Here is a 13,897-nt window from a genome sequence, read left to right on the forward strand (position 1 = left end):
CACTAGTTTAGTGCTAATGCGTGGACTTTATGTTACTGGGAACACTGACTGATTTTTATGATTTGCAGTGGGGGATTCAGCAAAACCATTTGATAAGTTATTTTTTGTTGATTCTGTAAGGATTCTGTTTATTTCGTCTATTTTCAATATAGAACATTCAAAATGATTTAAAGGTGACATTTTCATGGTATACAAAAGCAATAGCGAACAATTAAAAAGAAAAAGGCTTCAAATTACCAAACTACATAAGCGAAAGCATGGCAAATTTAAATACTAAAATTAGAGCAGACTTTTTTAGGAGCTAACCTCAAAAATAAGTGCTGTAAAATAAAAACATAGAGTAATTGACAAAATTTAGTATGGCGACGATGGAGGAACTTGACTTGCATTTTAGAAAAAGCTGAAAAACTTATCTTTTATCGATTTGACGGTGTCTTATTTCATTTTGACGTGCGACTATTTAAGGCCAATAAATTCATCTGAAATGGATCTAGTAATTTTGTGAGGAATAATGAACCACTGTTTAATTTCTTACTTTGTCTACTTTGATTAATAGGTTATGGTAATTCTCTAAATTTGCAAATTCGTAATGGACAAATGTTAATTAAGAAAACAAAATTCACAGTTCACTGATTTTTAAACACACTTGCCTGTTACTGTCACATAGAAGGAACAAGTGGATCTGTTTCCGGATGAATATGTTGCTTGACACAACACGACTGTCTCTCCAATTAAGAAGTCGGACTGTGGATAGGGACTGAAAGACACGTCAACGCAACCTGAATTATTAACTGCAAGTAGAGTTGACCAAGTGACAGCTGCTGTTGCTTTCCCAGGATCTGTGTCTTCCATTAAATGTGATGGACACTGAATTGAAGGATTTCCATCATCTGTTTGCATGGAAACATACGAAAAATAATTATACAAATGCCGTTCGCATTTATGGTATTGACGGCATGCACAAGAATTCGTTTATGATCTTGATATAAAACAATAATGAATTGTGCATGTCAATATCGAAGGAGAATTTCTCAACATGTGATCATCATCAGAAGAGTCATGACTAAAAATTGGGTTCTCTGTACAATATTTTCAAGTTCCTTCTGAAGTTACTATTCCATAGCAACTTTAGTTAATATGTACAAGGGAGGTCGCGACTCTTCTGTATTTTCTTTGTTCATCAATGATAAATTACTATTGATTCTGAAGCATATTCATGTACAAGGACTTTATAACACAACAGTAAGGGCTGATATGTCCAAGGTTGGAGTTGTTGATAAGCTTTCTTGCATTTTATTTCCCGATTTCAGCCATGACGTCTTTTCAAAGATGGTTCCATCTTTTTAATTTTTGGAATAAAAGCTTTCGGCTATGTTTTAGGGCTGGGAGAGTTAAATCGGGGGAAATGCCTCTTAGTGGGGAGAGTGGTCAAGAACCCACACGCCTCATACTACTTGCTTTCACACATTTAGAGCAGGCCGTACAGTTACGAACGTCCTCTCACGTCTGAAACAATCCACTCATCACTAGGAATTAAATAGTGTTATTTCTGCCACTCGGCAATAACAATAAAGGCAATTACTATAAATGATCGACCATAGGAAACGATACTCCAAAATGTTTTAGTGGCGATGATAACACATGGCGATGTTACAAAAACAATCTTCATTCGGGATACAAATTTAAATGAAACTCACCCTGCTCTTCCAAAAGACATCGTAAACCATCTGCGAATTGCACAACTGAAACATTATCAGAAAATAGACATTGTTTACTGCGTTAAACGGTCTGATATGGAGAAATAAATAAAGAAACTTGCCAACGTATTTCTGTCCCAAGCCAAGAGTTGCTAAATTCAAAAAACAAATGTGTCTTCTTAATTTAGACGTTTGTATCCTAAACTTTTATGTTTACTTTCAAAAAAAGAACATGCTGTTGTTCTATGATTTGGATATTAATATTCATACATTTATGTTTATGTTTAATAAGTTATTTTTGTGTTAGAATCTAACTGTTTATAAAAAGCCATTCTTCTGTTCAAAGATCTAACTTTTTTGTTCATATTGTATTCTTATTTTCATAGATTTTATGTTTTTGATTATGAATCTTGTTTCTATTCATGAAGCCATTCGTGCGTGGGTACATTTCATTCCCATGTTCATGAAGTGTTCGTTTGTTAGTTAATAGAACCAATTTATTTGAATGATATATTATTCAAACTGCAGCAGAAAATCGGCTTAGCAGTGTTGCTTGGCGTAAAACCCCACTCTGCATGATACATTGACAGATTAAGTACGATTGACAGTACAACGCACAGTTGCCGCCATCGCCACCTTTTGCCGCCAACACAAGAGCGCCACCCAGTGTTAAAAGGAAGAAATTAACACAGCTATTATTGACGTAGAAATTGGTTTTATGAACAAAAAAGGCATGAAACGTACACATAATAGAATCGCTTCATGAAGTGAAACAAAATTTGCAAACAGAAATACAAAACCTTTGAAAAAAGGAATATATTATGAACAAAAACATGGAATGTATGAACATAAGTATGGTTTTTGAATAGATATTCTTGAATTCATAAACACAACAATAGCTTAGTGGACATAAATGTAAAATTTATGAATATAAACATCAAAAGTGAACAGTAACAGCAATGTGTTATAACTATTTATATAAAATTTAAGAAAAAAAAACACGAAATGTTAGAATACAAACATCGAAATTTAGAACGTACACTTGTTTTATTCTTCTGAAACTTAGCTTGCCATACTTTTAGAAAAATAACTCATGTTTTAAAATGGATAACTATGATATTATGATACAACTTTGGTACTAGGAGTAAATTTTAGAGCACTATGCCAAAATATGCTAGCATATTTTCGGTCGGGTAGATATTTGTAGACTACAGCTTATCTGTGACCAAACATAATGTAAAAATTATGTCGACTTTGAAGCCGTTGTATACCAATGTTCACCTTTCAGCAAGTGCTTATACACAACCCTACACAGCCCATACACAGACTATTCACAGAAGGAGGGTCTTGTCTGCTCACAGATTATTTGAAGAAATTGAAGTCGCCAAATGAAAGAAGCAAAATTGAAAAAAAATAATTATTGACAACATTTTGTTGACATAACAAAAGAAAAGGTTAGATAGGCTGATAATCTATATTTGCCAAATTGACACTGTAATCGACGGAGCGTTTCAAAAGTACGAAAAATGAGACCAAGTAATTGTTTGTTTATTTAGATTTGATCTAAAACCTCCGGCAACCAACAGACAAAGTCCTACTCTTACGCAGAAAATCAAAGTTTTCAAGCGTCGACTTTCTCTTCCGCTATGCACACAACCACGGCCCCTCCACAAAACGCGATGTCGATCGACTTGAATATTGACACTATGATCGACCATGGATGGATTGACGTGGCGTTTCAAAAGTATGAAAAATGAGACTCAGTAACTTTTGGTCGCTTTACATTTGATCAAAAACCTACCAAACCCATCAGACAAGGCCCTACTCTTACGCAGAAAACCAAAGCTCTCAAGCGTCGACTTTCTCTTCCGCGTTTGAGAGAAACAAACGTCGGCTTTATTCGGAAATGGTCGGTTATTCGTGGGCGTAACGTCAGTCCAATGGTAAGCTATACCCGATGTGAACGTCGGAATAATTCGGGCTGTAGTCGGGAAAGCAAGGTTGACCTCGAGAGCGATTCCCAGTACAGTACAACACGTTCGCAGATCGCGGTACTACAGGCTGATACTAGATAGCAACAAGTTCACCGCGTAAATTGCTAGACTACATATAGCCACATCGGCACTTCTAAAATGTTATCTCCGGCTTGCAAGACAACAAAAATATCAAAATATTATTATCAAAACCAGACTTTCGGGGCCAGAAAGCAAAACATTGCTGAAAGTAGCCGGCCAAAATACGGAAGTAGCCGGTCAATTTGGCCGGCATCCGGCTAAAAATGAACACGCTGCAAACAGAGAGGCTTGTTGCGATGGACAAGTAGCCTTGGCTTTTTGACCAGAAAAAGTGAGTGTTCATTGATAATTCAAAGACTGAATCCGTTGACACCAAAGTTTGCTTGCGACTTTCATTGCATTGCATGCACCTTTCCGCAATGCCACTCATTGAGTCTGAACTGAAATTGAAAGAGTACGTTTTAGTAAAAGTCCTGTTTTGTTGTGCTGATTTTCGCTACCGTACTTTCTTTTATAGGGTTATAAACATTCATGCAAAGCAAATATCTTCAGTTTGTCTCCTTTCGATCGTACAGAGATATTGTGTGACAGGAAAACTTTAGTTCAAAGGGCAATGATCTTTGTGAACGTACGCTCAACCAGCTAAAATAGCTTTTCATATGCAAAATCAGCGTACGTTAATTAACTGCTGGTATTGTTTAAACAACATTTTATTGAAAGGGATTCTATAGTACCATTGTTTTCGTAAACTCTTCATGCAATTTTATGAACTAAATGATGACCTCAAAGTAACAGCAAGTGCTGGACGGCACTTTTAACGCTGGTCGGAAATCCTGAGTGCCGGACAGAGCCGTCATCAAGTCAGGCGCCGACCGGCGTGGGCCATGCTAAAAGTAGTTCCGGCAGTGCTAATGTTTTGTTTACACTAAAAGATAATCTGTTCGCATATGTTGACATAGAGATTAATCCTCTGATAACCAACTCGGGTAAGTCGGGTACTTCTAAGTTAATGGAGCGTTCCCGTAATGGCATATCGGCGTGACAGTCACATAAATTATTATTAATGTTCAACACAAATATTCATACGCATGTTCAGGCAGATCTGGTAAAATTGAGGTTTTAGCAAATACGCGATGGTGGTTTCCAATCATACTTTGTTAAGAAGGCGAGCATCGATATCAGGACGCACTTAGACGAGAAAGTAATGCATATCCCTTGAAGGGTAATGGTAGCTTCGCAACGCAAAGCACTACACATCATTGCTGCACAATAGCCGAACGGTTTAGCTTTAGTAGATGACTTCATTGCAAAGAAGGCACTCTCACGCGATCGAGTCGAACATGTAGATTTCGAGTAGGTAGAACTAATGTAAAATGGGGAGGGCACTGGCCCATCAGTTTAAGGGAGTGTTCAATATGACCGGGCAAACTTGATAGATTAAATTTTCTTATTTCCTACGTGGTAAATCCAAATAATAAACTTCTGTTTTTACTGCACAATACGCAGACAAACACAAAAGTTGTTTGCACTGTAGACAATTAACTTTCTATGGATGGCTGGAGGCAAAAAAAATACTGGATCGACAAAACGTTTACAATGACCATATTAAAGGTACGAAGTAAGTTTTAGACATATATGAGAGTCAGAGAAAATATTCCCCGGACATAACTTAATACTTTAAGTGTTCTCATCTGCTACTAACCTTGGCAAGTTTGGCCCTTTCATTTGGTTTTAGTGGGAGAGATTCAAGGAAGACCAGTCAATCACGAAGTTGTCCTTGGGTCAAGAAACATTTGAAGATTGACCCTCCTTTTTGACAACTCTCGATCGGATGTTTCCTCGTTTTTTGTTGATTTTTTTGCACAAGATATTGCGTTTGTTTTTCGAAACTAGACCAAGCCAAAGATTTAAGACAAAATGTGAGCAGTACACGAATATAAAGTAATCGTACTCCCCTCTACTAATCCATGATTTGAGAGATAGTTGACAGCCCTAGCTCGAAGGCTCCCCGTACCTTATACCCTTGTGACGTAAACGTTTTCCCCGTCACAACTTGTCTGATAGTGGAATGCACAATCAGGATCAGCGTCGAGCGTGTCTTCTTACTGCCAAATTAGCCTAAAAGAGGAAGTATTAACTGCTGCTCATGCAGCAGTCTAGTTTTGTGCTACCTACGGTACTTCTTTACATAATCTCTAGGGGAGTTTACACTTTCCTTTGGTTCCTCAGTGACCGTTTTTTATGATTCTATCAAGCTACCGGGTTTTGTGCCTTCGGTCTAAATCATACATATGACCGGTTCTTCAGCATATTTGGCGTTAAAGGGAGTTTAGGCTCTCAGTAGGAAAGTGCGTTTGGGGCCAAATAATTTTACCGTGCGAACACACAAGGACATTCATTAACCATGCCGTTGGCGTCGACTGGTCTACAATAATAAACTTCAAAGAATTGGAAATATCTTCATACGTATACGTTCGGTTATTTGATAACTCTTAGTTGGGAAACTTAAATACGAAATGAAAAATAATGTACCATATTCCCCTTGCCAGTGATGTTTTCTTTTCAAATCTGAGTCCAAACGCATGTTAAAGACTAAAGATCCACAACTGGCTGACTGACATCCAAATTTTATTTACACTCAACACATATACCGGCTCAAGAACGATGAAACGACAGAGCAAATCTTGCAAACACATTAATAATATTGTGCATTAATTTTTATTTCTGCATGTTTAAGGATGGCACACCTATACGAAAGTAGAACAAGGGTTTGTTTCAAAATTACATGACAGCCATAAATTTCTTTCCTCGACGTTTTTGATTCCTTAATTTGCTATTTGGTGTACTGTAATTCAAAAATAACTCACCACGAACATCACCGCTGATCTCAAGACCTGCTGTAGTCCAAGTGAATATGTCGCCACCAGGGGAGCTGCCAATAGCTATTTGAGCAATCTCGCTTGTTGTCAGAACTGAGGACCACATGTTGAAACCGGTCATATAGCCGACGAATGCCTGATTGTCATCAAATCCTCCGCCGAAGGTGTCTTGGTCCTGTCCCAAAACAAGGATGCCATTGCCAGGTATCATATGACCAGGCTCTAAACCATAACCACCAACATGATAAAGACCGTTGTTGTAAAATTTCCATAAACCGAGAGGCGAAGACCATGAGAAGCACACGTGATGCCATGAACCGTCACTTATATCCAAGTTTAATTGTCGTGACTCTGAACTTAAAACCACTTTCAGCAATCCTTTATTGTGTAAAACAAATTCGTTGTAGTAGCTCCTGGTTGCGTAAGACACGAGTGCAGGTTCAAGGTTACCTGTGGATTGCACTTGCACCCAGGTGCAAACGGCCATCGCATTCATATCAGGAATTTCCACTGGAACTAGAACACTCGTGTTGACACTGAAAAAGTCGAGTACGTCAATTTTACCTGGGAAAAAGAGAGAAAGCAGATTTACAAGGTAGAATACATCTATATAAAACATTATGAAATACTGCACATAACATACGTTTATGCGTATTGAAAATCGAATCATTTTAAATTTCCATTCATAGATACAATAAAAACATGGTGTAAATGCCGGGAAGCATCATTAGTCAATATCATATGCCATCATGCATGCTTGTCGCGTTATTTTTGCTCGCTGTTTCTTAATTTGCTCTGAACGATTTGCTTTTGTCGCTTCTGGAAAATCTCTAAAAGGCAGAAAAATTTGCCCACGCTCGGTACAGTTTATTTTCAAGACAAATATCCATCCACTATCGTCATTAGAGAAGCTTAAAGAATAAGCAAGGCAAAGATCGAATAAGAGAATGTTCTTGAACAGAGATATAGCTATCCAGATACACAGACAATTATTGTAACTTGCGGGTCACGAAAAAAGACGGAAACCTGCTTGCTTCAGTTTGATGCGAAAGAAGAAGCGACGTCACCGCGATTACTGTAAGAAACTTCATTCTTGATAACACATTGTGAAAGATCAAATTTTTGACGTTAGTGTTTCTGATAGATGGCTGATAGACGGCCGTAAGAACGTTGTATGAAGCTAGGTTTGAGCGGATTCGCTGTGAAGGTATCGCAGCCTGATCGTTCACGGTTAGGCTGCATTCACGAACACCTCTGGAGGGGGCGGGAGAATTGACGCGGTGGTAGGGGATCTGAAAATATCAAGGGTATTTTTGGGGCATTGCAAGGGATTTGGGGACTTAAAGAGTACTCGAAACGAAACTGACACTAGTGATATGTACACATATGTTTTGTATTGTCTATTTATATCGGTAACATTTGGCTATTTTTTGGTGGTTTTGTTTTGTGTATCTGCCGCTGTTTCTTGTTCTACTCTCTGAATGGTGATGAAAAGTCTAGCTTTAAGCTTGTGGCGGAGTCCAGTTACTTTTGTATCCGCTAAGTGCCAACCACTCCAAGAAATAACCACCCTCAGTTGCTTTAGTTTAGAGTAGATTTATTCAAGAAGCGGTGAAAACTGGGTAAATAAAGAGATTAAAATACAAGGTCATTCATTGTCTACATCGAAGAGTCGAGGTAAATCAAGTTCAAAGTAAACGGAATAAAGAACTAAATTCTACTAAAATATCTAAGCACTGCATTCAAAATGGTCCTCTAAATAATTGGAAAGTCATAAAGGGAAATCAACTTACATCGTTGCGCCTACAGTCCTACTTTTGGCTGGAGTGTTTGTGAGATCCACGTGGCATGTCTACTTGCTTTAAGACAGTGGAGGAAAAAACGTGTCTGCCTGGGTGTAATTTAATCTTTAACCTTTTAATTGTTTTACCAAGAAGTTTCTTGACCTTTGTGTCAGAGGGCCTTAAGAAAGATAGAGGGCGATCTTCTGAAAATCTAGTAAGGGTCATGAAGGGTCAATTCAACACACTCCCCGTCTAAAAATGCGCGGTAAGCTGAATTTTTACTAATCATAAATTTCAAATAGAATAAATGCCTAATAATATTTTAGGTCTAAATAATTCTAAAAGCTAAGAGTATATACGAAAGGGTCCGTACTAAGAGAGTCCGTATATAGTGTTCATTGAATTCAATCACAGAGTTCAATTTGTACTTTCAATCAAAACTAATTCACTAATTGGTCTGAGGTAGGTTCGATGTTCGCCATCTTTGTAGATCATGACGTCTACTTTTCGTACTTTGTTGTCATCGCTGGGGTAGACCTTCACTATGCGAGCGAGGGGCCAGCTGTTTCTTGCGTATTCTTTCTCTCTCAAAAGAACCACGTCTCCTTCTTTGACGTTGATTGTAGATTTGTTCCATTTTGGTCGTGGCTGACGGTTTTGTAGATATTCTTTTCTCCATCGTATCCAGAATTGATCAGCTAGATACTGTACGCGTCGCCAACGTTTTCTACTGTAGAGGTCTTGTTGGACGAATGAGCCTGGTGGTGGGGTCGGTGATTGAGTCTTCATGGTGAGTAGCATGTTTGGGGTGAGAGCTTGAGGATCATTTGCATCTGATGATACTGTTGTTATAGGTCTGGAGTTGACAATGGCGCTGGCTTCTGCCATGAGAGTTGTCAGCAAGTCATGTGTGTATTGTTGCTTGCCTAGTTGATAATGCGTGGAGTCAAGAACGCGTCTGATGGTACCAATTTGTCGTTCCCATATACCGCCGAAGTGTGATGCGTGAGGTGGGTTGAAAATCCACTCACAGTCTCTTGTTGTAAGGAATTTCTTGATGCGGTCTTGATCCAGCTCTTTGGCTGCTGCCTGAAGTTCGTTCTTTGCGCCGATGAAGTTGGTGCCCTGGTCACATCTGAGTTTCTTGATGTTGCCGCGTATAGCTATGAAGCGACGTAGGGCGTTGATGAAGGATGAAGTGTCCATGGAGTCTATTACTTCTATGTGTACTGCTGTAGTGTAGAGACAGACAAAGATGACTGCCCATCTCTTTGCTTCAGACTTACCGGCTCTGGTTTTGCGGGAAGCTATAGTCCAGGGGCCGAATACGTCCATTCCGACGTTGGTGAATGGTGGGGTTTTCTCTGTTCTGTCCGACGGTAGGTCGGCCATGAGTTGAGTGAGTGGTTTTGCTCTCAGTCTTCTACATATCGCACATTTGTGTAGTATACTTCTTACCATGTCATGTACACCCATAATCCAATAGCCGTTAGCTCTGACGTTTGACAGGGTGAGTTGTCTGCCTTGATGTTGTACTAGTCGATGTACATGATCGATGATAAGACGTGAAATGTGGTTGTCCTGTGGAAGGATGATGGGGTGTCGGCCGCAGAGGTCGATGTCAGATTGACGAAGTCTTCCTCCAACGCGGATGAGTCCTTTTTCATCGATGAATGGGTTCATCCGGCTGATGGGGTTCCGTTTCTGTAGTCTGTTGTTGTCAGTGCCTGCTGACTTTGTTGCAGATAGTATCTCATATTCTTTATGAAACACGCTTTTCTGTACTGAGCGTAGGATGATGGTTTCTGCTTGTGCCATCATCTCAATTTTCAGTTCTTCTGGAGACTTCTCTTCTTCTTTTTTGTCTGTCTTTTCTGGTAATTTTCTTTGTCTGATTTTGCCTATTAAGTTGGCAATACTTCTCTTCAAGGATCTCCATGATGAGAATCGTTGAAATCGGTGAGCACCTAAGTCGTCTTGTTCTACTTCCTTCGTTGATGTGTTGAGGACAGCAAGTTGTTTGCGGACCTCAGGGTCTTCGTCACTTACTGTGTATTTGTGTTCTGTTTCTTCATGGTTGTCTTGCTCGTCTCGCTGCCACAGGAATGCTGGTCCTGATAGCCAGATAGTTGAGTTGAGTTTTTGGGCTGGTACGCTGCGTGATGCGATGTCAGCTGGATTTTCGTGTGTAGACACATGTCGCCACTGGTGTGGTGATGATATGTTGTGTATCTTTTCTACTCTGTTCGCTACGTATACGTGGAAACGTTTCGAGCTGTTGTTTATATATCCAAGGACGATTTCGCTGTCCGTGTGATATATGACGTTGTCGATGTTCAGGCCGATTTCTGATGTGATCTTCTGTGCGAGTTCTGTCGCTAGGACGGCTGCACACAGTTCTAGGCGAGGTATGGAGACTGCATGAGTCGGGTTTACCTTTGCCTTGCCAAGTATGAATGATACGTTGACGTTGTCTTCATGGTTAATTAACCGCATGTACGCTACAGCACCTATGGCTTCATTGCTGGCGTCAGAGAAAATGTGACACTCAGTTTCTTTATGGGTCCGAAGGTGGTGTGAGTGTAGCATCGCTGTAGCTGTATCTTTGTGATGTAGTTGAGGTTGTTGCACCAGCGGGTCCATCTGGGCAAATATTTCTCTGGTAGCGTTTCATCCCATCCAAGGTTTGATGAGTTGCGTCCTTTAGTTTCTGTCATGAGGCCTCGTAGTATTAGTTTTCCTTCTATGGAAACTGGTGCGAGTATACCGAGTGGATCGTATATTGAGTTGACGATCGCCAGTACTCCCCGCCGTGAGAATGGCTTCTCCTTCAAGTCTACTTCGAATGTGAATGCGTCCGCCTCTAGAGACCACTTGACCCCTAATGATCTCTGTGTCGGTAAGGTGTCTTGGTTGAAATCCAAACTCTGTAGATCTTTGGCTCGTACTTCGTCTGGAAGTGCTGTCATGACTTCTTCGTCATTAGAAACGATCTTGTGGAAGTTAACGTTTCTGGTCGCTAGTACCGGTAAGTCTCTTGTTCTATTGATGAGACTAATAGCTTTCTGTGCATCTGGTGCTGAGGTTAGTCCGTCGTCGACGTAAAAGTTCTTGTCGATGAACTCTTTCACGTCTTCTCCGTATGTAGATACGCCGTCTTCAGCGATCTTTCTCAGTCCGAAGGTAGCAATGGCTGGTGAGGAGACATTGCCGAACAGGTGTACGTTCATTCTGTACTGAATTACTGGTTTCGTGGGGTCGTTGTCTTTGAACCAAAGAAGCGCAGATAGTCTCTGTGTTCTTTGTTGACGTGGAAGCTATGAAACATTTGTTCTACGTCGCCCATTACTGCTGTCTGCTCGCGTCGGAATCGTAGCAGGATACCGAGGAGGCTGTTCATTTGGTCAGGTCCCTGAAGCAATGCGTCGTTCAGGAGACTCCATTGTACTTTGCACTGGAGTCGAATACTACTCTGATCTGCTGTTTCTTGGGATGGTAGACACCGAAGTGTGGTAGGTACCATGCGTTGTCGGCATCTATTTCATCTTCTGGAACAGGACTTGCGTGGTCACGTTCCGTTATTTTCTTCATAAACTGAAAGTATTCTTCCATCATTTGTGGTTTACGCTGAAACTGATTCTGTAGATTGTAGAATCGGTTCAGAGCTGACTGTCGGTTGTTCGGTAATTTCTTCGGGTCTTGCCTGAAGGGGAGAGGAAGTTCTAGATTTCCTTCCTCATTTACATGGACTTCTCGTTGCATGATGTCCAGGAATTGCTTGTCTTCAATGGAGGGTGCCTTTTGTTCGTCGTAAGGTGTCCGCTTGAAGACGGTGGTGCCGAATTGACGGGTTTCGGGCTTATTATGTCTTTGATGTGGATGTGATGATTACATTCGAGCGCCGATTCATCGTAGCTGTTGAGGGTTGCAGTAGTACGGTGTACTGAAGTGCGGATTACACCTCTTGCTGTCTCTAGGCACAGTTCACCTGAAATTGTCCACCCTAGGTCGGTGCGTTGAGCCCAAGGCGAGTTAACAGGTCCGTTCCTTGTTTCTCTGACTTTCAGTGGTTCTGGGCAGTTTCTGCCGATGAGGAGATGAATTCCAACGTTCTTTTTTGGTTCTGGAATGTAATCGATGATGGGCTTCAGATGTTTGAAGGTCTTGCAAATGTCTGGTGTGGGTATTTCGTTCTTGTCGCTCGGTATGTTGTCGTTTTCTAGCAGGACGGGAAGAGAGAATTTTTTCTTTCCGTCATGTGATTCTATGATGACGCGGTTGCTACGTCGTCCCTTTCTGAGTTCTCCTTTGCCGCTGCATGTTGACAGTTCGTATTCGAGGTCTGGGCCGTGTATCTTCAGTGCGTCGAAGAGGTGGCTGTCACCCATACAGGCGTTGGACTGGTCGTCTAGGACTACGTAAGTTTCTATGTAGTCTGCTGGTCGGTCTTGTGTATACACCTTTGCGAGGACTATCTTCCCACACGAACGTCCGGCTGGGCATTTCGTGAGTCTGGTACATTTTGTTGTAGCTTCTTGGGTTTCCTTTTCTTTATCTTCTGGTTTAGCTTCGGTTGTTTTCTGCTTAGATCTGTCACCGGGTGTAGCGTGGAGACAGGTGATGTGTTTCTTGCTCTTGCATATAGCGCATTCGATGGTCGATGTGCAGTCTTTGGCGAGATGTTTCTCAGTGCATTTAAAGCATAAGCCTTTCTTCTTACACAGTTCAATTCTGTCAGCAACTGGTTGCTTTGCAAATGCTTTGCAATCTTTCAGGTCATGTCCTGTAGCCTCGTGAAAGAGACATTGTTTTTCTTCATTTGATGATTTCGTTGCGTGTACACGCGCTCTAGTCTTCGTTTGTTGACTGGATTTTGACTTACTTGTTCCAGGGGGTGTGTCGTCTGGTCTTGGAATATCAGGATCGCATGCTGCTTTCGCTGTGTCTTTCAGGAAGTCTTTGAAGAACTTGAATGGAGGAAATGTTTTGTGGCGTCGTTTGTATGATGCCACGTTATCTCTCCACTTGTTGAGGACGAATTTTGGTAACTTCTCCATGACGGGCTTGAGTCCCTGTGGTGTATTGAGGGACGAGAGGTCAGGAAGTTTTCTCATGTGTGCCTCTGTGTTAGAGCATAAGTCTGATAGTTCGAGTAGCTTTTTGCATTCGTCTGGTTTAACTTTCGGGAAGGACTTCAGTCTTTCCAGGATTACTGTGGTGATGACTGCAGGGTTGCCGAATCTGTCTTCTAGTTCTATCCAAGCCTCTCTGTATGACTCGTCTGGGTCGTCTACGTAACGTTGTAGATGGTCTTCGACGATTTTTCTGCGGATCTCCCTGCGTGTATTTATGCAGGAAGTCAAGTTTCTCAGATGTCTGTATGCAGGCCGTTGTCACAGTGGCCTCGAATGATCTTTTCCATGACATGTACATGGTTGGGTCGCCTCCAAATGTTATTGGTTGTTGTAGTGGTAAACGTTGACGGGCCATCATTTGGGCTATCTCCGTCAGAGGTTGTATGT

The 13,897-nt window shown here is 40.9% G+C and overlaps 2 protein-coding genes across 2 annotated transcripts; both read right to left on the minus strand.

Annotated features, from left to right (window-relative positions):
- Window positions 1-8,103: 8,103 nt before the first annotated feature.
- LOC139118628 (uncharacterized) lies at window positions 8,104-11,814 on the minus strand. The gene is made up of 2 exons (XM_070682045.1): window positions 8,385-11,814; window positions 8,104-8,209 (listed from the first exon to the last, which is right to left on the minus strand). Exon 1 carries the CDS (start codon window positions 11,016-11,018, stop codon window positions 8,793-8,795), a length of 2,226 nt encoding a protein of 741 aa, XP_070538146.1. The 5' UTR covers window positions 11,019-11,814; the 3' UTR covers window positions 8,104-8,209; window positions 8,385-8,792.
- Window positions 11,805-13,489, minus strand: LOC139149706 (uncharacterized). The gene is made up of 2 exons (XM_070721588.1): window positions 12,437-13,489; window positions 11,805-12,197 (listed from the first exon to the last, which is right to left on the minus strand). Exons 1-2 carry the CDS (start codon window positions 13,487-13,489, stop codon window positions 11,805-11,807), a joined length of 1,446 nt encoding a protein of 481 aa, XP_070577689.1.
- Window positions 13,490-13,897: the final 408 nt, after the last annotated feature.

The sequence above is a fragment of the Ptychodera flava genome, chromosome 2, assembly GCF_041260155.1.
Source record: "Ptychodera flava strain L36383 chromosome 2, AS_Pfla_20210202, whole genome shotgun sequence".
Classification (NCBI taxonomy): Eukaryota; Metazoa; Hemichordata; class Enteropneusta; family Ptychoderidae; genus Ptychodera; species Ptychodera flava.

Bases quoted from the DNA above. Each gene is read 5' to 3' on its own strand.
- LOC139118628 (XM_070682045.1), bottom strand. From the start codon at position 11,018: ATGGACCCGCTGGTGCAACAACCTCAACTACATCACAAAGATACAGCT.
- LOC139149706 (XM_070721588.1), bottom strand. From the start codon at position 13,489: ATGAGAAAACTTCCTGACCTCTCGTCCCTCAATACACCACAGGGACTC. The intron at 12,198-12,436 runs GTCAGAGAAACA...ACCGTCTTCAAG, and splicing joins ACTGCCCAGAACCACTGAAA to CGGACACCTTACGACGAACA.